The 26,911-nt window shown below is 40.5% G+C and overlaps 1 protein-coding gene across 2 annotated transcripts in view; it reads right to left on the bottom strand.

Moving 5' to 3' along the window:
- Positions 1-26,403, bottom strand: part of stxbp6 (syntaxin binding protein 6 (amisyn)) — a 104,658-nt gene extending 78,255 nt beyond the window's left edge. The window contains exons 1-2 of one of the 2 annotated variants that reach the window (XM_033988698.2): positions 26,078-26,403; positions 1,884-2,074 (exon numbers count right to left, since the gene is read on the bottom strand). In XM_033988698.2, the coding sequence (XP_033844589.1) occupies positions 1,884-2,037 (154 nt within the window). In that variant the 5' untranslated portion in view covers positions 2,038-2,074; positions 26,078-26,403. The remainder of the gene's footprint in view (positions 1-1,883; positions 2,075-26,077) is intronic. The other variant, XM_055230991.1, reaches the window with a different exon arrangement.
- Positions 26,404-26,911: the final 508 nt, after the last annotated feature.

Here is a 26,911-nt window from a genome sequence, read left to right as displayed (position 1 = left end):
CACTCTGCTCCCTGGATGTAAACACACTCATCAGCTAGCTCATTAGCGCTGGAATGGGCCCTGACATGGACAAAATGTGACTTTGGCTAATGCTAACAAGATAGCGAATAATTAGCGGCGGATTGCACGTGTGTGTGTGTGTGTGTGTGTGAGGGAGAGTTTAAATTTCTGGCATTTCGCTCAGTGGTTGAGGCCAATGTCGCTGTGTGTTATGAGCTCATTTAGTGACGATCATTGAAATAAAACGTAGGGGTAAGTGGAGGATGGACTGAATTATTTATGGGCAGAATATGAACAAATAATGTGATAAATTGGACGTCAATGCCAGTGGTGTGACGTAATGAAGTAAAAGTAGTAAAATACTGTACTTAAGTATGAATTTTAGGTATCTTTACTTTATTGAAGTAGATTTTTAAGTGGATTATTTTACGTGAATCTATTGTATTGTATAATGAAACATGTCCAAGTAGAAAAAATTAAACTTGAACTTAGAGGGAAAGTGGATGTTTTTCACTTGACGTGTTTCTAGAGTACTTTAACAAACTGGTGAATATGCAAGTATAGAATATCTTACCCGAACCCCCCGGCCTTTATTTATTTATTTTAATACATGTCTGTTGTCTTATTTATGTATTTTTGTTTATTGATTTCCTTTTTTAATTTTTTTTTTTTCCCTACTTTACCCATTAAAAACTTTAATTAAAAAAAAACAACTTTTTATCTTTTTAAACTTTACATTTTTAAACAGGTACTTAAATCGTTTTACTTAAGTACATTTTTCCATGTGATTGTGATGTGATTCATAGTATATTTCTGCACTGGCATCTGTACTTTTATTTGAGTAACAAAATTGAGTAGTATTGGTTTGAGAGGTGCTAAATTCAAATCTTTTTTTTTTTTTTGTAGACCCCAGAATCACAAAAGCAGGCACCTGTCATGGCGTAAAGATGACGTATTGTGCTTGCGTCTGCTATATAGTTATAAACTATGACACAGGTGGATCATTATGTTATGATTTGAACATTTTAAATTGTAATCGAAAATGACTTAATAAAAGAAACAAGTCCGCTGACGTTAGAAAACTGCAGAGTCCGATGGGACCTGATGTTGCTGTAAACATCATCACAATAAAAGAGCTGTGTAGCTGTCAGCCGCTCCCATGGATAGATCATCACACTAGCGAATAGTGGATTTTTTCATTGTACCTAAATGACCACCAATAAAGAAAATAAAATGGAAGAACGAAGTAAGTACGTCACAGTGGGAGTGCAACAGTGACGTGAAAATGGGAGTCTTGAAAATAAACGATTAAAGAAACATGCACGAATCACTACAGATACAACCTCGGGTGAGTAAATGGTGAGAGGAGACAAATATAACATGGTTAAAAGCTCTGATAAGTCCATTTTGCGCAATAGGTTGAACAAGATCATTGCTGTAACCAGACAGTGAAACAGTCACTGGTCAATAACAGACTAACCGCAGACAATAACAGATAAAGCAACATTAACACGAAACAAGTAAATGGAGAACTGCCCGGCTGAAAAAATCCAATCTCCACACAGAAAACGCCCTCACTGGGAGTCAAACCCGCAAATTCTCTTTCTTAGAAGCTGGAATGCTAGTCACTCTGCCAACATGCTGCCTCCTCACACATGTACAAGTCATCAATCATAGACTGAACTCTCAAAACGAGGTCAACAACTGATCAAACACTTCCCACAACCATGTTTAGAACAGCCTCATCCTTAGCCTAAACAGATTTGTAACATAAACTGTTACTGAGATGGTGGGTAAAACAGCGTATCCATGATTACATCCTGACTCAACTACGCCCACTCGGTTAAAATGCCTAGATTTTCGACATCCCAGCAGCGTCTGACCTGCCAGGCAGATGAAGGTGGTGTAGTCGCCCTGTCCGCCCGTGGCCAGGAAAGGGATCTTCTTCTTGGTGCGGCGCTTGACCTGACACGCCACCAGCATCTTCTCATCGTGGGGGCTGAACACCTCCTTGTTGATGAGCGATTTGACGCTCATGGCTGAAGATGGTGGAAAGACTGTGGGAAATGTGGCTCTGAAAAAGAAGAAAACGTACAATTAAAATATCTGAAAATAGAGCAAAGGCATTTTCCCATTTGAATCTTTCACTAAATGCAACTCTTTATTATCAGTCCGTCTACATCTCCAAAGCTCAAAAGGCTCCGTTCCACTTTGTGATGTCATGAAGTGGTAGTTTTCAAGTTAACAGCTCCTTTTACCTTCAGCTCAGTAGAGATTGGCAACTTCCAGAGCTGAAATGATCCAAATGGTTCCAGTGAAGGTGTATGGAGTTTAAAAACACATAAGAGCACTTCCTGTATCACCTCATGACATCACAAGGTGGAATAGAGTGTTTTCGGTCAGCCTAAATATGCAGGGTTTGTGTGTTGAACATGCATGAATGAAACAAAACACAACTCCAGGTCTGTTTGTGATGAGGAAATAGTATTATAACACTATAGATCAGGAAAATGGCGTAACTATGACGGCCGATCTTAGCCAACTTCAACAATAAAAGCCTCCCTCAGGACACAACACTCGATCCTCACACCTCATCAAGCTCAGAGGTCCCAAGGCCATGTCCTGTTTGGGCCTCGTGTCATTTCGATTTGCTGCTGCTAACGATTGGAACTTGGCAACAGAACTCACTCAAATTGGAGTCTATGATCTCTCTGTCTGCTTTTAAATGAAACTAACAGCCATTTTGAGGACTCGTGTAAATGTTCAACGCGTGATTAGATTTTATGGGTTAATGCCAACTGCTTCTCTCCCTTCACTCCCTTCCCCCTGAGTGTTCTCAGGACCACCCAGGTAAACATTTTAAATAAGATAGCGAGAGGCAGGGCGAAGATTGGAGCATTCCAAATATTTTGACAAGGTGTTTTTATGGAAAAGTTGTGTAGTTGTGGTTGCATTTATCAGCCTTGTCTCAAATTTTAATGCTCCAGCTGAGCTTAACAACTGGCCTTCAACGATCACAACACCTAATTCACTTTTTCTTTTAGTATTATTATTGTTGTTATTGTTGTTATTATTGTTGTTATTGTTATTATTGTTTGTTTTTATTGTTGTTTCTTTTTATTGTTATTATTGTTATTTCCATTAAATAAATGAATGAATGAATGAATAAATAAATAATTAATGCTCCAGTTTTCATTTGAAGTTTATTTTATGTTTTGTGATTTTAATAAAAGTGACTTTTAGCCTCGAGACACAGTGAGCAGCTGGTGCGCCCCTGTGCACAGAGCCTATTTAATTTTGATTTGAAAGCAATCTCCATGGAGACAAGAGGACAGCCACACCAGCCAAGATCTGTGGAGCGGTAATCCCACTCACAGCAACAATGCATGGTTTTCAAGGTTTTTTAGAGCAATAAAAACGTCTGAAATTGGAAGATTGATGAGTTTGATGCCATAATGTGGAATTTCTAGGCAAAACAAGAACATCTCCATGACGACAAGGAGCCCCCACCCACCCGTCAACCAGAAAAGTTACACAGAACAGCTTTAACCACACAGACGTATATGAAACTCCTTGTTATCTTTTCAACCACGAGACATGTACTATCTTGTCATCTTGAGGGCACTTGAAGATACTGAACCAGTTTATCTCGCACAATCTTTGACGCGGCGAAGCTTGTCATGCCAGGATATTTCTATTTTATCACACATAGTAGCAGAGAAACCAAAACTACACTCAAGATACTTCAAAATAATACTCCTTAAACAGGTACAAAGTAGTTTGCAAGAAATTACTCAAGGGTAAAGAAGTATTTGGGGAAACTACTACTCAAGTAAAAGTGACTAAGTGTAACTGTTTGGACATAACATCTGATTTATAATTTAATTTAACTCGAAGAACCAAGAATTTAAATGCTGCACAAAATCTGGTATTTACAAAGGTTAGACCATGTGTCACTTGTAGCATTTAAAGCCCCTGTACCTGATTTTTACTGTCTTAAAAACATGTCAAACACAACTAGTTCATTTAAAACAGTTTGCAGTGATCCAAAGTTATTCCGAACATCCTAATTATTCACCATGATGAGTTTATAAGCTTGTTTTACACTGATTATTGTTCAGTAAAAAACTTTATAATTAGATGGGCACAACACACAACGGACTTACTGTGACTTCAAGAGCTTCTTATACAAAAGTAGCGTTGTCAAAGTATCAAAAATCAGACACTAATCGATTCTACAACTGGTATCGAAACAAGATACTCATTTGAGTCGATTCTAAAAAAGTCACATTCACAGGACAGAAATTAACTTTTCCTGTAGCTTTAGAATGATCTTGAGCTGTATCAGAACAAGTTTAAGACACATAGACTAGTATACACCCATGGACCACTATGGAACCTACTGGACGACTGAGGGATTACACAGATATAAGGCTTTTAAATAAGGTAATATCATAGAAAGTACTACCATTTAATGTTGAAAATCACATTCTATTCTCTAAAGAAAGAGAAATTTTAGTCAAAATCAAACTTTAAGGGTACTGTTACACCGTCAAATATATATAATATGCGTTCTGAAAACTACTACCACTCAAAAGTTACTCGAGTACGTATAACAGAGTACTACCCACCTGTTTTTCATCGCCACAATTACACACTTGAATGAATCTAACTATCCCCCTCTTCTATTTTAGTTTCACTTCCTACAAACAGCCAAATTACAACACCGCCCTATTTTCACGAATCATCAGTTTCTGTTCATTTTCTGGCCAAGCAAACACAAACGTGAGCCAGGGATTCTTCCGCTGTAATTAAAGACCCAATAAATGCGTCTTTTCTTGAAACGGCCAAAATGCACAACGTCCGCGGCGGTACTTCAAGTAGCAGGGAAACAGTATCGCAGTATTGTGTTCGTTGTAGACATATAGGGGGGGGAGAAAACGCAAGCTTGCAGAACGGAGCTTGTAAAAAGTAGTGTGTAAGATGTAGGCTGCCAGGAAGATTTGCACGTCGCGGTACAAGCTCATTCTGTGCACTATTTGGACGACTCAGCGAGTTTTGGATGTAGTTCTGTCAGATATAAGGTGGTACTAAGTAATATAAGGTGGTACTAAGTAGTAAGAAGTACTTTTGTTCACTAGGGGCGGGAGGAGACATGAGATCAGGTTTAAGAGAACGAAACAAGACAAGGAGGAGAGAAGGGCAGAGGGAAAGAGATGACAGAGGAAAGAGGGGGAGGGAGGGAATTAGTGAGGAGAGAGGGAAAAAGAGGGGAGATGGAGGAGAAAAATGAGGAAAAGAGGGGAAAGAGAGATGAGAGTAAGAGGATGAAGGGGGGAGGAGAGGAGGGACAGAGAGAAAGGGAATGTGTGGGTGAGGAGGAGAGGAAGGGAGGGGGAGGAGAAAAGGGTGAGTATGAAGGAGAGAGGGGAGAAGGAGATATGGAGAGAAAGGGAGTGCATGAGAGGGGAGGAGAGGAAGGGAGGAGGAGAAAGAAAGAGAGAAGAGGGTGAGACGAGTATGAATGAGAGAAGAGAGAAAGATAGGAGAAAGAGAAGGAGGAGGAGAAAGAGATAAGGAGAGAAAGGGAGTGCATGAGAGAGGAGGAGAGGAAGGGAGGAGGAGAAAGAAAGAGAGAAGAGGATGAGACGAGTATGAATGAGAGAAGAGAGAAAGATAGGAGGAAGAGAAGGAGGAGGAGAAAGGAGGAGAGAAAGAGATAAGGAGAGAAAGGGAGTGCATGAGAGAGGAGGAGAGGAAGGGAGGAGGAGAAAGAAAAAGATGAGAAGAGGATAAGATGGGCATGAATGAGAGAAGAGAGAAAGGAGGAAGAGAAGGAGGAGGAGAAAGGAGGAAAGAAAGAGATATGGAGAGAAAGGGAGTGCATGAGAAGGGAGGAGTGGAAGGGAGGTGTGTGAGAGTAAAAAGACCCCTCGTCCCGGTTTATAGTCCCCATGGGCACGTTTTAGTATTTAAGCGAATATGTTTGTTGTCCTCTGTCCTGATGATGTTTGCTCTGTCTCAGTCCATACTGTGGTTTCCTCTTTTGCAGTGGTCAGCAATGGCTAATTTCAGTTCTGTTCTGTTTTGTGCTTTGTTGCTATTGTGCACGCGACTAGATTTTGACATAATAATATAATAAATCTTAAAGCGAGATTCAGTTCGCAAAAGTTGGTCTCATCAGTTTAGAGTTTTGGATCTACACAGCTTCTCAAAAAAAAAATTTACTTGCCACCACTTAACCTCTTTTTAGTCCAATCCAAATCTAAACACATAAAAAAATTAAATAAATAATAATAATCATTTTTGTCAAGATCTTGTGGTCATTTTGTCTCACGAAATCTTGTGGCACGAGATCTTGTCCCACTGGGATCCAGATCTACTGCCCACTGGCCATGACGGTGACTGATTGTGATGAAGAACCATCGCAATTCAGTTTGGCGCTGTAAAGGCAATTATAATGGTGTGCGATGATCACGATTATTAAAAAATGCCATGAATGATTAATTGCGGACCTTTTTTATCATGATTAACAATATCGTATCATCCCATCCCTACAAGAGAGTGTGGAGAACCAAAAATACCGATAGTGTACCACTTTGATTTGTCTTGTGTATACTTGTAAATGCATGCAAATACACATACTGAAGGCAAGACAAGTTCATTGCCTTGCCCAAGGACACAGTGGCAGTATTTGAAGCAAACAATAACCAGAAGCCAATCCAATTCAGTTCTAGCTTTAAGTTATTATCATAGCTTCATACACCGAATTTACCCCTAACATAGAAAAATGCACCTTCGACTAAAACTGAAATGCTTATTTTGTTTGTAGAATACCAGTGTGCATCACGTGTGTTGTCAACCTAATTTGTTTTGACTAACTCTACACCGCCTGGTTCCATCTAGCATGGCGTGTCTTCGTTTTTCCCTCTCCCCTCTCTTCTTCCCCGTGGTTAGGAGTGAAGGCTAGGCTAAGCTAGGCTAGGCTGGGCTACCCCCGGCTCCTGGCAGTGAATCAGCCTGGAACTGCCCTCAGTTTGCCCACTCATCCATGACTGAAGTGGGGCCGAGGAGGATGAAGAGGCGGAGAAGGAGGAGAAGAAGAATGAGACCGCATGGGCCTGGGGGCAGTGCATACAATGTGTTTCTGTGACTCTGACCTGGATTATGCAATGTGGAGTCAGTGTGTAGTAGTAGCTCGGTAAGTCCACAATGATGTCTCTGTGTATTTTGTATACAGAGGGATATCAGTCTGGTCAGCACTCCCTTTGTCACGCCTCAAGGCAGATTCAGACAGCACCGTCCAATCAGATTTGTTTATTTGCGTGACGCATGTGAAGTGGTGGGTAGTACTCAGCTACATTTACTTGAGTAACTTTTTTAAGCAATTGTACTTTTCATAATAGCAGGATCATTGTACTACTACTTGAGTAATATTTGACTGAAGTAACCCATTTGTGTAATCCCTCAGTCTATCCCTCAGTCCCTCAGTTTACCCATCTCTGTAATCCCTCAGTCGTTGCAGTAACAGTACTCTTACCCGAGTAAAAGTTGTGGTTACTTGACAATATGAAATTATTTGAACATTTGTGTTTTTTGCTCCTTCAGATATGATTTAGTGTGTCTCATTTCTGTTTCTACTCTTTGAAAACACCAGATTTTGTGCATTACATAATATTTCATCAGTTACTCTTTCCTTCACTTGAGTAGTAGTTTCCTCAAATACATACTTGAGTAATTTCTTGGACATCTACTGTATTTCTACTCAAGTAAGAGTATAGTAACTTCAAAATAATATTACTCAAGTATAATTTTTAGCTACTCCACAACCTCTGGTCACCAATCCCTCTGTCACACCTCAAGCCAGATTTACTATCAAACCGTCCAATCAGATTTGTTTATTTCAGTTAGACAAGGGAAACGAAGGAGCTCATTGGTCACCTGTCATCTTGAACTAAATCAAATTTCCCTCACCTCAGATTAACAGAGTTTACTGCCTCGCTCGTCGATTCTGCAAAAATCCGTCATGTTTTTCAGTTTCCTTTGCTATTTTTTTCCTTTCTTTTTTCCTCGTAAGCAGCCATATTTGCTTTGATACGGACGGACCATGCGTGTCTCTGATTGGCTAATCCACCTGTCAATCATCAGCCCATCTGAAAACAAAGAGAATCACCGGTGACCAGACTCACTTCTTCCTAAAGTATTGGAGAAGTGTGTATTCTGGATCTCAAGCAAGTATAACTCTCCGTTTGAGGTGGAATGTACTCTAGCTACTACTTGTTGGAGAGGAGTCAAAACACACAAATTTGATAGTGTTTATCAGAAGATCTCTCAGCACGTCTTTGGAAAATGGGTCATTAGTTTGGTTTTGTTGAGTAGGTAGTAAATCAGACACTACAGCATGCTCGGTTCACTCAGTTACTACGTTTACACAGGCTTAGTGTACAATCTGAGTATACTAATGGAGTGTTTTTCAGCCTTTTTTTGAATCGCGGCACAATTTTGTTGCTGGCACATCTTCTGTCAAAGCAACTTCAAGTGGAACCAATTAAAGGGCCCATATGACGCTATTTTCTGATCTATGTTATGTTGTTTCCTCGTCAAAAACATGCCTGGGGTTCATTCACACATGTTTAACACACAAACCCTGCATATTTAGGCTTCTGAGTTCTTTCCTCAAACTTGAAAATTACCACTACATGACATCACAAGGTGGAACAGAGCATTTTGAGTGCTCAGAGTAAAAATAAAGCGTTACTCAGACATGTGTAAATGAAACATAACAACATTTTAGCATGGGTTAAATCTCACAAGAGTCAACTTTGTGTAATATAGGACCTTAAAAGAAAAAAAAAGGGACAACAGATTTATAATAGTGGTCATTTTGTTTCTCTTCTGGTTCAACGTTTGCAGGGTGCACTCCAAAATGGCAAATTCGTACAAATATATACTGAAGCTCCAGTAAGTTTCATTTTTGCTTTAACGTAGCAGACCAAAACAAGGCTACACGAGCTTGGAAGGTGGTTAGCGGAGAAGCTGTAGTTTGTCGTCGCAGCTGATCTAAAATGAGTGAGTACACATCCAAACACGTCTAAACATGTCTAATACTGTCTTCACTGGCTGTTTCTTACCCTGTGCAGTTGAACGCCTCTCCTAGTCTGCGTCTAATGTAAATCGAATCGCGCAGTTACATGCAGCAGGTATCCGTGTACATACCAGCTTCTCCAGATTGGTTCTTGGGATCTCTGAGATTCGATTCACGACGCCTTAATCGTAGTTCCCGGGTTTACGTGTATAATATTGTTTTTCTGGTGCCTGAAGACTAAAAATCTAAAATCGTTTATTCTGCGTCACCGTTTTGATAACGTTTTGCCACCTTCAAGTCATTCAAAGCGCTTTTACATTGAGGAAATACTCACCCATTCACACACATTCATACACCAGTGTACACAGTCGTTAAGCGTCTTGCCCAAGGACACAACGACAGCATTTATCCGTGAGAGCCGGAATCGCACCGCCAAGCTTCGGATCAGTGGACAAACACTCTACCAACTGAGCTACTCTTTGTCGCCCTCTTTGTTATAAAAGCTCTTTACGTGTCGAGTCTGTGCTGTCCAAATAGCGATTAGTTTTATTAAAATACATCACTCTAATACAGGGGCGTCAAACTCATTTTCACCGAGGGCCACATCAGCAAAATGGCCGTTATGAAGGGCCATGTAACTGTGCGGCAGTGTAAATATCTGTGCGGCAGTGTAAATATCACTAAATGTAACCGAATATCAATGTAGACTGTATCAACCCCGCCTCATAACACAAAAAACAGATAGGTTTTTCTCCTCAAAGCACAAAGTTGTATTCACCTTCACCTTTCTTCCTTCCAACTTCCTTCCACGCTGACAATTTTCCTCTTTATGAACATTTTGTGATGATTATTTGCAAATATTTCTCACTTCATTGCTCTCACTTGCTGGGAAAATCTCATTAGTTTGTTGTCAGTGCACACATTAAAATAGTATAGGCTTTTTTTTTTTTAAATGACAGTCATGCCTTTTAATTTAACTTCTCGCGGGCCACATAAAATGATGTGGCGGGCCGCATTTGGCCCCCGGGCCTTGAGTTTGACACATGTGCTCTAATAGTTCAGTCATGATTATTCTGATTAATCACTGCGGCCGAACCCTAGATGGAAGCGAGGTTAACACCACTATCCAGCAAAGCGCAGCCTCCATAAGAAAAAACGCTGCTAAAGTGTGTGTATCCATCCAGACGGGCCGTGACAGAGAAACACTGTTATTATGGGAGCAGTCAAATAGATCTGGCTCACTTCACCTTCATCTAAACACAGGGACACATCGATATCCATTTACCTGAGCGCTCCACTGAGGATGTGTACACGATCTGAGCCGAGCCAACGATCCGGGCTAGACGGACTTGAGGAGGATCAGAGTGTGTGGAGAGAGCCAAAGAGTGTGTGAGGGAGAAGTTAGAGAATACGATTGTAACCCATCCACTTTAGAAAATATAGTTTACAAAAGTATAGTTGTTGTTTTTTTCATTTTGGCAAGGGCTTCTTCCTGCTTGTTTCCATGGAAATGCTGTTCCTTTGGCTATAATAACCTCCAGTATGGCAAAAAATGCATTTATCTCCATCGTGAATGCTCTGAAGTATGGTTTCTGTGGATGCACTTTATTACTTTCTATTTCAGGTGACATACCCCTCCAGAAAGTTACATAAGAAATTAGCAGGGGTTGATTTGACGGGTTATGTTGATCATGTTCGCGGTGATATCCTGACTAAAGCTTTCGAGTTCAAACTTCAGCTTTGAGAAAACACAAATAAATTTTACACAGTTCAGGGACTATATCTGACGGCTGGCCTGGGAACATCCTCCAGCTCCTCCTTGGGGTCCCGCCGGAGGAGCTAGAGGACGTGTCTGGGGTGAGGGAAGTCTGGGAGTCCCTGGGAGAAAATGAATGCACAATTAATAAGAAAAATTTATAAATAGATTCGTAATGCAACTGTTGACCAAAATATGTATAATTTTTGGTCAAAATCAATACATTTACACTTTAACAAATGAATGATGTGAAAAATACTTTAACGTAAGTCGATTTTTTCATGTGATATTTTTACTTTTACGTGAGTAACTTTTTACCTCAGTATCTGTACTTTTACTTAAGTGCTTAACAAAATTGAGTACTTCATCCACCACTGGGAATGAGACAAATGTGTGTATCTAATTAGTACATTTTTTAAGTATAAGTATAACGTGTAAAGTACAGAGTGTAGTATATATTTTTCAGTACTTATTGACTAAAAAGTTGCAGAATGTCGGTTTAAGAGCTGGTAACTAATTTTGCTCAAGTACACAGAAAAATCCGGCAGCCTACAGCCAGATTAAACAATTTTGGCACTTATTTTGATCATTAGTGAAGCACCATCTACAACTGGCCCATAGATACAGCACAGGTGGTTAGAAGTGGTGTGTCCGTGTGTTATACAGTTTCATTTCCCTTGATCTGGTCGACAAACAGGGCTCCAGGTCACAGACGGAGTTCGCAAACAGTCTGCTAGCTCCAAACGCTGTGTCAACAACAGTCTGTCAATAAAGAGACTGGAAGAGCTTCAGGAACTAGCAATAAAGTTTCATCTTCAAACAGTGTGGAAGTAGACACACCAGCCCTCAAGCCAGCGCGTTATGAAATCTGATATTAAGGACTCGTATCAGGTCTTAATTTAACTCCATAACATATAAAAATGACACGGAATTATTTTATTTTATGTTACTGTTTAACATTCGAGACAAAACAACAGCGGTGGATGAAGTACTCAATTTTGTTACTTGAGTAAAAGTACAGATACAGAGGTAAAAAGTTACTCAAGTAAAAGTATTTAAGTATTTCACACAAGTGGTGTTCATTTGTTAAAGTGTAACTATATGTGATATTGTGATATTGATATTTTGGTCAACAATCCCAATACTAATCAATTTCTTATGAATTTTTCTGTATTTATTTTTGTTTGCTCAAAGCCAAATCTTGAACTCTTAAAACTTTGGTAAAAATAACCCCTTAAATCACATGAAAAGTACTTTTTACTTTTCAGTCCAATTCAAAAATCTAGTAGAGAAAGTACAGATACTGCTCTCAAATGTAGTGAAGTAAAAGTAAAAAGTATCCACTGTAAAATGTACTGAAGTAAAGTACAGATACCTACAATTTGTACAGTAGTTGTATTTTGTTACCTTCCACCACTGCAAACCAATAACATCTCCATGGACACAAGCAGATGATGGGCCCCCACGAGAAGGTTGCATAGTGCACCTTTATAATCAGCAGTTCAAACTATAACATTGAAAATAGTGACATTTGTGTATTACTGAGTGTTTTACCAGTCTCCATGGAAACTGTAGTTGTAGTTGGTTATCGTCCAACTAAATATCTTAAAGTGAAAGTAAGACTTTGACTTGAATATGTTTACCTTCTATCTGGGGACACAGGTCAAGTTTATTCAAGTTGTTTATGTTATAATTTGATGTTTTGGTTCTCAAGATGACTGTCCAATCAGAAAACAGAATGAGCAGTGACATTTTAGCAGAACTCAAGCTTTTCTGTTCGATTTAGCTCATTGACTCTAAGCAAAAGACTAAGTTTAAATCTGTCAACTGGACCAATCGTTGTAGGAGTGACGACGTTTCACTGCTCATCCAAGTCTATCTGAAGGGAGGGGCTAACTACACTGAAACTGTAAACAGCTACTGTCTCCAGTTTCAGCCTTTAATGGCCCTCCTATTGTTCTCTTTTGTTTCTTTTGTTTGCTCATTGACTCAACCAACATAAGGGACCTTTAACAATGCAATGGTGAATGAATTAATAAAAAAATGTAATACAAAATATAAAATGAAAAGTTTTGTATATAACTGATACTAAAAAAATTTAAACTAACTTTTTCTGGTGGAAGTTTTGTCATTCGCTTATCTCCATGATGTTATTACGTTTGCCTAGAATGCTTCACAGTATGGCATTAAACGCTATGTATCTTCATGGAGACAAGCTGACGCCACCACGCCAAATTACAGATCAGCTCTGTGGAGAGGCAACCCCATTCACTATAACACATGTAAAAACCCTTAACTGAATAAATGCGGCGCGATAACATCTATATGGAGACAAGGAAGTAGCAGAATGCGCACGAGGAAAGTTTCATAATTTAAAGAGCCTTTTTATTCTCATTTCTTTTGTTGCAGTAGATTGTTTTTTGAGAAAGCTGTAGTGAGCGTTTGCTGTCTGAGTTGCTGTCTCTGGTCTCCGCTCTAAGCTGAGAGGATTTGGCAGTCTGGATCTAGAACGTGTAAGCTGTCTGTTTGCTTTTTGGGGAATATTAACACAAACACTTCTCAAAATCTTATCAAGTTGTGAAATTTGAAGACTCAAGAAGATTTCACACGAGGATAGATTATTGTTTCATACTGGCTCTTGCTGAAGTTGAGTTTTTACTATAGGCCGCTGGTTCTCAAACTTTCCGCACCACACCGAAACCATCTAAAGATTTAAGCGGGACTTAAAGTGAAGCTGAACACTAAATCCACTTGGGTTTTAATCGCATTATGTTCTGTTGCTAATAATTTTTTGGCAACTTTAGCGCAAAAAAACAAGGTCAATTCGCAGCGTTCTGGACAAAAACGTCTAAATCTAAGTTTGTACTGTCTTCAGTGGCCTCTGCGATTTCAAGTAGTTTGTGACATCACATAAGACTGCCTTGATTACAAACGCCTGGCTGCAGGGGCGGAGTTTGAAGTGTGGATACCTGTTAGACCAATCACACTATTCCTTATACCCCCCCAGACCATAGACTGTATATTAAAATTGACATGGCTAACCTGCTAGCACTCACGTTCCAAATGGGAAGTGAGCATGGGCGCACTTCCGGCTCCATCGACACTGGTTCCAGTTCATTTTACGTTGAAAAATTGTCGCTCCTCCCACCTTTCCCGCTGATGTCAGGCTCATTTTTATTTTACTATTGAGTCGGTAAATCAACATAGGAACAAATCAAGTGCTTTCTTTCTCTGAGTTCGCTCCCACTAGCGTTAGCAACAGGTCTGATTGACAGCGTTGCTAAGCGCCTGCTCTCTGCTAAACCAAAGATGCAGGCGAGAAGAGGCATTACCTTAAGTAGTCTGGCTCCGAACTGGCTCTTTGGTCGCTATAACACTCGTGGTCTGTCGGAATGCCTCTGCTCCTAATTCGTTCATATAAGTACTAGCCTCAACGAACTGGAGCCGAACGCTACAAATGACGTCACATTCACTCAGTCCACTTCTTTATACAGTCTATGCTCCAGATCTATTTGGAATGTGGTTGTGGGAGGAGTTTAGGTGTTTGGTCCCACTTTATATTGACTGAGTTGATCTAGTTGGAAGCCAGTTGGCAGCAGAACTTCTAAACCTGTGAAGTAGTGAGTTTTGAAGTGAAGTTTGGGAGCCGTAGTAAACTTTCTCTTCAGTGTCCAGAGGCTGTGTGAAGAATGAGGATCAGGACTGAGAGCTGCAGTTCACATTATACCAGTGTAGCTAAGCCCTGGCACCTGATTCTCCTGAACACTCTGCAGAGAGAAGTGTGGCGCTCAAGTCTTTTGTTCAAAACGTTTCCAACACTATAAGGGAACTGACTTTTTGTTCATATTTTGTAGAGTTAGTCTTGTTTTAAATAGGTGACACAATCATTTCTCTATATCCGTTAGCCATTTCTATCCATAAAACAGCTTTGTGGCATTTTTAAACAACTTTAAGGTCCTATATTACGCAAAATGGATTCTTGTGACCTGTAAGCCGTGTTATAATCGTGTTACCTCCTCTAGGATTTTAAGTTAACAGCTGCCTTTTACCTTTTGTGCAGAAATTGGCAATTCCAGGGCGGAAATCATTCAAATGATTCTAGTGAAGGTGAGTGGAGTTTAAAAACACAGTGGAGCACTTCCTGTATTACAACATGACATCACAAGGTGGAACAGAGTGTTTTCCATTTGAGAGAAGAACTCAGTCTAAATATGGTTTGTGAGTTAAATATGTATAAATGGTGGACCTGTGAAAAAAGTGCACTGTGTAACTTTTCTATGAAGTATTCCACAGTATAGCATTAAGCTCCATGGAAACGAGCAAGCGACGGCACCAGGTTAAGTTACAGATCACGCCCCACTCACAGTAAAAATTCATTTTTGATCATTATTAATACAATAAAAGATAACTGTGACTGAATAAATGCAGGGTCGAAACGTTTAATGCCATACTATGGAACATTCCAAGCAAGGCAATTACATTTCCATGGAGACGAGCAAGTTATACATGTTCATTTTCTTCTATCTACAGAGTTGTTAAGTGTGATGTCACTTCTCGGGTCCGTCGGCTCATTTAAAACAATGAACACTTTTGTGTAGCAACAACACACAGTCGTTTAGAGCTAGGGCTAGGCTAAGCTAGTGTTAGCGATGACCTCCTGTTAGTGAGCTATATACACACAGCTACATTATAACTACATTATTTATATATTTGATACAATTTGTGGTTAAATATACATGTTTGAAAGGTAACTGTCTCTTGTTTGATGAAAAAATAACAAACACAAACCCAGAAATCAGCTGTGAAGTTGCTGGTTGGACCTGGAAGTGACATCATCACTGAACAACTCTATAATTACATTGATGTTTTTGTCATAAACCGTATCTATCCATTAAGTGTATGTATAAATGGACATAGCTAACCTGCTAGCCACCTCGTCACAAGCTCTGGCTGTGTCGACTCTGGCTCCAACTCACTTTCTATTGAAAAACTGTCTCCGATCTCTCCGTAACCGCTGCAGTGAACCTCATCATTTTGGTCTTAAAATGTTCACTGTACATGACCCTGGTGTTTTTATTTCACTATTGTGTCTGTAAATTAACATGAACGTTAATTGATAAGAGACAAATTGGGCGTTTTCTTTCCCCGAGGTCGACAACAGGTTTGATTGGCAGCGTTGCTCTTTATACAAACTATGAATATATCCCTTTTATACTATACTATGATGTTATAAAAACGCACTACTTATAACTAAACACCATGGGACAAGTTGTTAACTGTTGAGTTTGGAGCCTATATCAAACATGTGAGAGGTCCAGACCCTTCCTGTATATTGTTTGTATTGAACAAAGCCGTCAGGGGGAATGGGAAACCAGGCTTCCTCTGCTCTGATGTGGAACTATAGTCATTTACAAAGAACTACAGAAGGTCATGGAGCTAGACTCATCATAAATCTGCGAGGGGCACCACAAATACGTGTAATCATTCTGGACCTAAACCTCCAGCTGCTCCTGCGCCTCCAGCTATAAAACACATCCTGAGTAATAATAAACATTAGAGGAGTATTACCACGGTGACGTAAGCCATAACACAATAGTGATGCAGATATAGAAAGTAAAAGTGGAAGATGGTAGTAGTATTGTGTAGCAAAAGGTAGTATAAGTAGTCATTGTAGATATAGTAGTAGTAGTAGCAATAGTAAAAGTAGTATTAGCAGCAGTAATAGTTGTAGTTGTTAGCAGTAGTAGTATCAGTAGCAGTAGTAGTAGTAGTAGTAGTAATAGTTGCAGTTGTAGTTGCAGTAATTGTATTAGTAGTAGTAGCAGTAGCAATAGCAGTAGAAGTAATAGTTGCAGTAGTTGTTGCAGTAGTAGCAGCAGGAGTAGTAGTAGCAGTAGCAGTAATAGTTGCCGTTGTTAGTAGTAGTAGCAATAGTATCAGTAGTAGCAGTAGTGGTAACAGAAGTAGTAGTAATAGTAGTAGGAGTAATAGTTGCAGTAGTTGTTGAAGTAGTAGCAGTAGTAGGAGTAGTAGCAGTAGTAGTAGTACTACTAGTAGTAGTAGTAGTAGTAGCAGCAGTAGTTGTTGTAGTAGAAGCAGTAGTAGTTGTAGTAGTAGCAGTAGTAGTTGCAGTAGTGGGTATAATGGTAGTACTAGTAGAAGTTAGTAGTGGCAGTACGCTATAGGTAGTAATAATAGTAAGTGGTGCTATTAGAAGGTAGTAGGGGGTAGTAGAGGAGGTAGCTAGTATGTGTAGTAGTAGAAAGAGATACACAGTAGCAGTAAGTAATAAAAGTAGTAGCAGTATTGCCATTTACATTCATGAGTTAGTTACTTGGTTTCTATAGTGTTTGTTTTTTTTTTTTTTGTGTTTTTTTTTTGGGGGGGGGGGGTTCCAAAGAATACTGCTGTTGAGACTTCCAGTTGTGTAATGGCTCTTCAGTCTTGTTGTTAGTCACATATATATCACTTGAAGTATGCGTGAAGTATGAAGAGCCTGCTATTCAAAGGAAACCCACACCCACCAAGTATCTCTGTGTCACCGGCCTTATCTTTAGCTTCACTCTATCAGATACAAGTGTTTAAACGAGCGATCACGAGGTTAAATGTGACCAGTACTGCGAGGAGAAACTTTGTGGCCGGAGTGTCCTTGTGCAGCTCTGCAGTGGGTGGAGACTTGTTTTGATGTCTGTGATGTTTTCTGTATGATTAAAGGGACTTGGGCATGGCACGATAACAAATTTTGAAGTTCGATATATCGCTGAAGATAAACGATAATATTGAAACTACTTTATGCCACTGACGTAAAAACTCGAGCAGATTTAAACCACAAAAACTATTTTACATGTATAATATAGTTCAAAAATAAATACTTGAGTTGTTAGTTTGCATCTGTAACGAGTCAAGTTATTAATTTAACCTTTTATGGCTTTAATCTTATTATACAGCCAAAAAAATAACCCAAAATGTACGAATAAATCATTATCAGTAAAAGTTATATTTGATTTGAATAAGTTTACCTTGTATCTCTGGACAGGACATAGGTCATTTTTATGGAATTTAAAATCAAAACACAATTTTCAATATGTTTTGCAAATGAACACTTGTTTTTCTTAATATTTTAACGAAAAAAAATCAGACTTTCATTTAACCAATCTCACTGAGGCTTTAGTCAGAAATGTGGAAAATAGCTCATATATTCGGGAATCCAACCTCAAAACCCCTAGCTACGAGGCGCCAGCTCTATAACCCCTGCACCACCATCCCATAATAACCACAATATCTTGAAATCTTCCTCCGTTATCACGTTATATCATCCAATCTCGTACGTAAAAGGTATCTAGGCCTATATATCATGGCACAAATGACTCTACATCTCCTCCATACATGAAGCTAGCGTTTAACACGGGCAATATAGGTACGCCATTTAGGAGCACGCCCGTTTGCTAATCTACAAAGCACAGAGGGCCCGGGTCTAACCTATCCAAGCGATACAAACCGGAGACGCATTGAGTAATAGGGCCCTTTAATTATAGCAGTGCCGCTTCCTATCTGCACTGGAAGGAGACATGGAAAAGCAATTATAAAGCTGACAAAATAATGCCACAAAGTACAGTCAAAGGGGAGAGCGGGACAGGGAGGAGTGAGGAGCTGTGAGGAGTAACTTCTAAAACAACTTCAAGGGCCTATATTACACTGTTTTCTGATCTATGTTGTAATGTTTCCTCGTCACAATACTCTGTCTACATCTCCAAAAGCTCAAAAAAATGCTCCGTTCCACCTTGTGATGTCATGAAGCGGTAGTTTTCAAGTTAACGAAACTACGCAAAATTGACTTTTCAGAGCGTTTAAGCGTGTTATAGTTGTTGCCTTCTCGTTTACCCCCTTCAAACTTATTTCTGTGAGTGATTTGTGCGTGTTTCAGCAATCTTTAATCACTTATTTCAAGATGATAACGTTTTTATATAGCGCTTTTCCACCTTCAACAGCGGGATTTGAACCGCCAACCTTCTGATCCGTGGATAAAACACCCGACATTACGAGGGGAGCGGCATGAAAGCTTTTCCATGCGGTCTTACTCTGTACTGAGGGCACACTGCCTCACTCACTCAGTCCTTGTTATCTCGGCTTGCGTCATCAGAGGTTTAATACTCCCTACGATGGAAGCTTAGCCAGACTGGTCTGTACTAAACTGGAATGGACTATACTATCACAACGCTTTATGTGTAACCTTCTCCTACGTTAGAGTTCCGGTGTTAAGCCGCTTCTGTTCAATTCTCTGCCTACTATAGTTTAATGTACAACAGTAAGGAAGTGAAAGTACTTTTTTGTGTACTCCGCTCTATTTCTGTTGTTTAAAGGTCCTATATTACGCAAAATTGACTCTTGTGAGCTTTAAACCCTGTTATAATGTTGTTACCTCATCAAAAACACACCTGGAGTTGTGTTTTGTTTCATTCACACATGTTTGAGTGACACTTTATTATCAGTCTGTCTACATCTCCAAAGCTCAAAATGCTCTGTTCCACCTTGTGATGTCATGAAGTGGTAGTTTTCAAGTTAACAGCTTCCTTTTTACTTTTAGTTCTGTAGAGATTGGCAATTCCAGGGCTGAGATTATCCAAATGATTCTAGTGAAGGTGTGCGGAGTTTAAAAAGCACAACGGAGCACTTCCTGTATTACCACATGATGACATCACAAGGTGGAACAGAGCATTTTGAGCTTTGGAGATGTAAACAGACTAATAAAAAGGGTTACTCAAACATGTGTGAATGAAGCAAAACACAACTCCAGGTGTGTTTTTGATGAGGTAACAACATTATAAGAGGGTTTAAAGCTCACAAGAGTCAATTTTCTGTAATATAGGACCTTTAACACGATAATGGGCGACGTGTGTAGGAGGTAATGTCATAACTGTTACCTAGCAACCATGATGTAAACAAAGCCCAAAATGTGTCTAAGTTACACAATAGTTAAGATTTGACTAATAAAAATAAGACAAAATGTATAAATGTGTTATGAATTACAAATCAGGTCATTTACAATTCTTGATTATTCCCCTGATATAGAAAAGTAATCATTTAAATATTCAATTTCAAATGTACTTTCGAAACACACATTTTCGGGTTTTTTTGTTTTGTTTTTTTCTCTCAGAGCTGATCCCACCATCTCAAATGAGCCGTGACATCTCCCCTGCATGGTCTCTTGTGTTGAAATACTTTGGACACACATTTGAGCTCCATCTTCGTCAAATACACTGATGAAAGATGAAGGCAAAGAGATGGCCCTGCAGCGCTTTTGGGCAGAAATATATACATTTTTAATTTCGTTTGCCGTGGATGTCAGTCAAGAAATTGCAAAATATTAGTCAAAGGGTTGTAGATTGGATTTATAATATTCGTTGTGGCATTTTCTTATAAAAGTTCTGGTTTAGACCTGGTTTGGACCTTTTGTAGTCCTGGTTTAGACCTGTTTAGCTCTGGTTCAGGACTGGTTTAGCTTGGGTTTGATTATGGATTAGATCAGTGTAAACAGGTTCATATCACTATAGTGGTGACGTATTAAACTCATTTATTTATGTAATGGGGTTGTGGTTTTCTCAAGACGATTATCCAATCAGAAATCAGAAATATACTGAGAATGAGAAAAACCTGTAAAATGCACAGGTCCTGATGTTGTGTACACAGACAAATAAGAATTTTATCTCATATATTTCCTCTATCTAAAAATGTTACAGCATCTTGTAAAAAGCTCTGTGCACAACAGCACCCGGCAACCTCACTGTCAGTGGTGTTACTTCTCTCTGTCTCTCTGTATGTGTCTCTCTCTCTGCCTGCCTTTCTGTCTCTGTCTGTCCCTCTCTCTGCCTCTGACCTCTCCCTCGCTCTGTCTCTCTCCCTCTGTCTCTCTCCCTCTGTCTCTCTCCCTCTGTCTCTCTCCCTCTGTCTCTCTCCCTCTGTCTATCTCCCTCTGTCTCTCTCCCTCTGTCTCTCTCCCTCTGTCTCTCTCCCTCTGTCTCTCTCCCTCTGTCTCTCTGTCTGCCTCTCTCCGTGTTTGTACATCTCTTTCTGTCTCTCTCTCCGTCTCCCTCGCACCATATCTTTCTTTTTGTATCTCTCCCCGTCTGTCACTCTCCCTGTCTCTCTCTGTCTTTCTCTGTCTCGGTCCCTCTCTCTACCTCTCTTTCTCTCTGTCTCTCTCTCTGTCTCCCTCTGTCTCGGCCCCCCTCTCTGCCTGTTTCTCCCTCCCCGTTTCTCTCATCTCCGCTTCTCTCTCTCCATCTTTCTCTCGCCTTATCTTTCTCTCTGTGTCTCTCTCTCTCTCTCTCTCTCTCTCTCTGTCTGTCTGTCTCCCTCCTTCTCCCTCCTTCTCTCTCTCTCCCTCTCTCCTTCTTCCTCTGTCTCCCTCCCTCTCCCTGCTTCCGTCTCCCTCTCCCTCCCTCTTTCTCTCCCTCTAACCAACAGTAGGCACAATAAGCAGCCATAGCTCACATATTTGCAGCTGAGCCAGTTCAAAGCCCTCAGACGAACTAAAACCTTGTGCACGGCCCCCTGGACGCCATTAAACGCACAGTAAAAGCGTTATAGCTGCTCACACACACACACACATTCACACATGCACACACACACACACTCACACACTCACACACTCACAACTTGTGTCCTCTATGGGAGTCTGTGGAACTGTGGGTTTATAGCTCTGGCCTGTAGAGTCGACTTTCCACCGCAAAAAAGTTGTTTTGGAGACGGACGACTAGGAAACATGGAAAAAACACACACCTGCCAGGACAGATGGGAAAAAATCCTGTTTACATGAAGAAGCTGAAAAACCGTACCTTGGTAATATAAAAAAAATATATACATCTGCAGATTAATTAAAATATAAACTATGTATTTAAAAAAAATACTATGATTTTATTAAAAACTGCATTTTTTGGAGAATTTTGACAGGGCCCATATTACGCTATTTTCTGATCTATTTATAAGAAGAACTCAGCCTAAATATGCAGGGTTTGTGTGTTAAAATGTATAAATAAAACAAAACACAACTGTGGCTATGTTTTTGATGAGATAACAGCATTATAACATGGTTTAAAGCGCACAAGAGTTCATTTTGTGTTATATAGGAGCTTTAAGTATTATTTTTGAATGAGAATAGATAGTTCAATACCTCAGTCAGTGCCGATCAATATTTGGTATCATTACTATAATAAATGTATTGTAAATGTGTCTAGGAAGTTACTAGACAGTTTTATGTAACATATTTGCGTTAAAGCCACTCCTAGTCTCATCTCTGCGTCTCCTTCCTTCTCTCCACCCATCTTTCCCTGTCTGAGACTCTCCCTTGTTTATCTCTTCCACTTTTTCCCCGTCCATCTCATTCCATCCATCCCTTTTTCGCTCTGTCACACTCCCAGACTCTCTCTCCCTCCCTGTCTATTTCACTTCATCTCTCTCTCTCTCTCAATTTCACTCACACTCCCAGGCTCCTTCTCACTCCCATTCTCTCGCTCGTTCTCTCTCTCACTCTCCCAGACTCTTTCTCCCTCCCTGTCTATCTCATTCTCGCTCTCAGACTCTCCCAGACTATATCCCCTTCCCTATTTCACTCCATCTCACTCACTACATCTCTTCCACGCTGTCTTTCTGACTCCATCTCACTCTCTCTTTCTCTCCCACACCCTTTCTCTCTGCTTGTCTATCTCACCCTCTCTCTGTCTCCGACACTCTCTCAACTATCTCACTCCATCTCACTCTTTTTCCCCTCCCTGTCTGTTTATATCATTCACTGTTCCTCTCACTCTCTCTCATTTATCTCACTCCAGCTCCCTCCCTCTCTCTCCCACACTCGTTCATCTATCTCACTCTCTCTTTTTCTCCCTCCCTGTCTATCTCACTCACTGTCATTCTCTCTCTCCCACACTCGTTCATCTATCTCACTCTCTCTTTTTCTCCCTCCCTGTCTATGTCACACTCTCTCCCTCCCTCTCCCCCACACTTTCTCAACTATCTCACTCCATCTCACTCTTTTTCCCCATTCCTGTCCATCTCATTCACTCTCCCTCTCACTCTTATTTATCTCACTCCAGCTCACTCTCTCTTTTTCTCCCTCCCTGTCTATGTCACACTCTCTCCCTCCCTCTCCCCCACACTATCTCACTCCATCTCACTCTTTTTCCCCTTACTGTCCATCTCATTCACTCTCCCTCTCACTCTTATTTTTCTCACTCCAGCTCACTCTCTCTTTATCTCCCTCCCTGTCTATCTCACTCTCACTCACTCTCACTCTCTCATCTATCTCACTCCATCCCTTAAATCAATAACAAATCTATTAAAGTATAAAGATGGGAACTACACTGGTGCTACATTTATGTGCACTTTTTAATGTCGGCATCAGAAAAAAAAATCTAATTCCAAACACAATATTTCACTTTTACACTGACAGATTAAACAGGGACAAACCAGGTGAGAATTGATTAAACTTTCAAAATTAAAAGCTAATATATATCCAAACATTAGTCGTGGCAAATTCCAAATTGTTTACATACATTGTGAAGGTTCTCAATTTGTAAGTTTAGTTCACAGACACAGTGTGCATTTTTCGTGGTATAATTAAAATATTTTTGAAAGAATGTAAGCGACGTGCCCCCACAGCAATGAGCTCAGAAAATGAGGCCTTCGTTTGCAAAGTGAGGGCAGACGTGTGCTTGGAATATGAAACAATTACTCTATACTACTCCACATTGAAACTTTCTTATGCAAATACTGTATAAATGATGGTGAAAAACTGGGAGAAAACTGTGGGAGCCTTGGGTCAAACTCCACAATCTTGAGCAAAATTTAGAGTTTTTTTCTTCAGTTTGTAGACATAATGGTCATATTGCTCATCTACAATAATATCACGGGCAAAAATGTATTTAAAATAGTGAAATTGTAAAGGGACTGTGCCGTTACATTTTTTAAACAGTTACTACAATCACATCTAAACCTGCATTGCCAGTGTCTTAACCTCCAGAGTTGACCACAGACGTAAAGAAGTGGACTACGAGAGTGTGACGTCACCCATCGCGTTCAGCTCCGGACAAATGAGGCTCATCGAGGTTAGCACTTACATTATAATTCCACATTTGGAATTCCAACCACGAGTATCACAGCAACCAAAGAGCTAATCTGGAGCCTGTTGAAAGTAAAGCCCTGTCCCGTTAGCAAAACTGTCAATCAAACCTGTTGCTAACACTAGCGGGAGAGACCTCAGGGAAATAAGGCTCCTGATTTGTCTGTTATTAATGTTCATATCTTGATTTAATGACAAAATAGTGAAATAAAACATCCAGGATCATGCCGAGCGGGTGAATACGAACATTTTAGGACCAAAACGACGAGCCTGACAGCAGCAGTTACGGAAGGAGGGGCGACAGTTTTTCAATGGAAAGTGAATTGGAGTCGATGGAGCTGGAAGTGCGCTCATGCTCACTTCCTATTTGGAATGCAGTGGGTTAGCTATGTCCATTTATAAATACAGTCTATGGAATTCACTCTAGCACTGATTCATGATTTTCTGCAGGTGCTGGGGTTGAGGTAGTGACCGTTCAGATCAGAGAGAGGCATTATCAGTAAAAGATATATTAGATTTGAACATGTTTACCTCATCTGCTTTAATGAACTCTTTTAGATTTATACTGTCATACTACAGCCTGGTAAAAAACACCAAAACAGTGACATAGTTTAAGTTAATGATTGACCAAAGCGAAAGTGAGAGCAGACAGGGCAGAGCTGTGGTGGCCAGTTTTTCTCACAGCTGTCTGAGGAGGAGCACCCAGGTACAAATGTGTGTGAGGAATTTCACCTCTCTCCAAACCACGGAGCCAACCAAAGGAGCACATGCCGTTTATGGCCTGTACAGTAGCCTGGAGCTGTTTAAGGAAATATGCAAGAGAAGAGAGTTTACTGAGAATGTGAGGTCTAAATCAGGTCTAAGCCAGGACTGAAACAGGTCTAAACCAGGCAATAAACCAGGTACTAAACCACGTGCTGAATCAGAGCAAAACCAGGACTGAACCAAGACTGAACCAGAACTAAATCAGGATTAAGCTAGGACTAAACCTGTGCTAAACCAGGACTAAACCGGGACTAAACCGGGACTAAGATAGAACTGAACCAGTGCTAAACCAGGACTAAAGCGGGAGTACATCAGGACTAAACCGGGACTAAACCAGGACTAAGCTAGAACTGAACCAGTGCTAAACCAGGATTAAACCAGGACTGAACCAGGACTGAACCAGGAATAAACCAGGACTAAACCAAGACTGAACCAGGTACTGAACCAGGTACTGAACCAGGTACTGAACCCAAGATCTGAACCAGAAAACCAAATCTAAAAGTGATTCCCTCCGTTAATCTTTGACTAAAACTATAGGCTACTGTATAGGGTATATTCTATAACATCTCCATGGCAACAATAAATTGGCCAACTCTCCAACAGAAAAGTTGGGCAGCACAGTACACATTTAAATCAGTTTAACACAATAAAATAGCTCACTTTCTCTGCTCCAAACCACATGCTTTTACTGACAGAGGATTGCCAACACCTCTTCACAACAACTAAATAACAGAGGCGGGTAAGCACATTTACTAGAGTAACTTTTTAAAGAAATTGTACTTTTTAGAGTACTTTTCCAGCAGCATCCTACTCCTATTTGAGTAATATTTTATTAACAGTACTATTATTTGAGTAAAAGCTTTGGTTCCTCTTCACACTGTGAGTAAGTCTGCAAGTGACATAATCATTTTTGTGTCTGTCCTTTGAAAACACCACATTTTGTGCATTATTTAGTGATTTCTCCTCAGTTTACATTAACTGCAAATTATAAATCAGTTGTTAGGTCCTGATAGTTACTCTTTAAGTCACCCACCTCTGTTAAATCAGGTCCAAATTAGACCTAAACCAATGCTTTAATGTTTATCCACAGTGCCACATATCAGCCCATATACAACATTATTTATTTCGCCTTAAACGTAAAGCCTAAAGCCAATTCTTCACATCCAAAAAAGCGTGGATAGACAGCTCATTCTTGCCTACACTTGTTTCTAAATCCCATCAGAGATCGTTTACCCAGTGCCAATTTGATCTCTCACTCCTCCCCGTGTCCCTATCCGTGCGTAAACTTTCCAAACTACACCAAATTACCGATATGACCTTGCGCCAAAGTCCTGCGTAAAAATCCCAACTCACTTACCGATGGTTTTACGCGTGGCTTCTTCTCCGCGTGTTTCGCTTTTTCCTCTTCCAAATTCGTAAAAAATCCCAGCTGTCAGTGTTGTCTTCCTACTCCAGACAGCTTGATCGGTCTTGACAAACGCTGTGGAACGACTGACGGGAGCATTGCGCGCGTAAATTCACGTAGACATGACTTCCAGAGCGGTTACTGTATCGGAGCTCGTCAGAGGGGGAGGCAGGAGTAGGGATCCCCGGGTTTGGCGCTGCGCTGCTGGGTTGCTGGAGCGAAGGCAGCCCCCGTGTGACTGACTGACTGTGGCTCTCCCAGTGCGCGCGTGTGGCACTGACAGAAGGGGCGGATGGGAAAAAACAGTAGCAGGTTCCACGCACGCTCACACACGCGCGCGCTCGGAGGGGGTTGGCCAATCACTGGAGAGGCGCGGAGGCACGTAGCCCCAGAGTGGGACAGGGGATCGTTCAGACAGAGGTAAATACATAAAGCCGCTATGAATTACGCGTTCATAATGTTTGGATACAAAGGAGCACTGTGTCATTTTTCTGCTCGGGAGTCCGCCACCTGCTTGTCTCCATGGAGATGTTGTTGCTCCGTGGATAAGCCTCCCCCTATGTCCCTTAGTGTTGAGTGGGTTCTGGCCCTACAGACTTGAACTCTATTAGTCCTGGACACATCTGCAACCTGGTCCTGTTTAGTGCCGGTTTGGTCCTGGTTTAGTCCTGATTTAGTCTTGGTTCAGTTTTGGTTTAGTCCTGGTTTAGTGCTGGTTTAGTCCTGGTTTAGTCCTGGTTCAGTTTTGTTTAGTCCTGGTTTAGTGCTGGGTTAGTTCTGGTTTAG

The sequence above is a fragment of the Periophthalmus magnuspinnatus genome, chromosome 22 (genome assembly GCF_009829125.3).
Source record: "Periophthalmus magnuspinnatus isolate fPerMag1 chromosome 22, fPerMag1.2.pri, whole genome shotgun sequence".
Classification (NCBI taxonomy): domain Eukaryota; kingdom Metazoa; phylum Chordata; class Actinopteri; order Gobiiformes; family Gobiidae; genus Periophthalmus; species Periophthalmus magnuspinnatus.
This window is presented reverse-complemented; position numbering and strand designations above follow the sequence as displayed.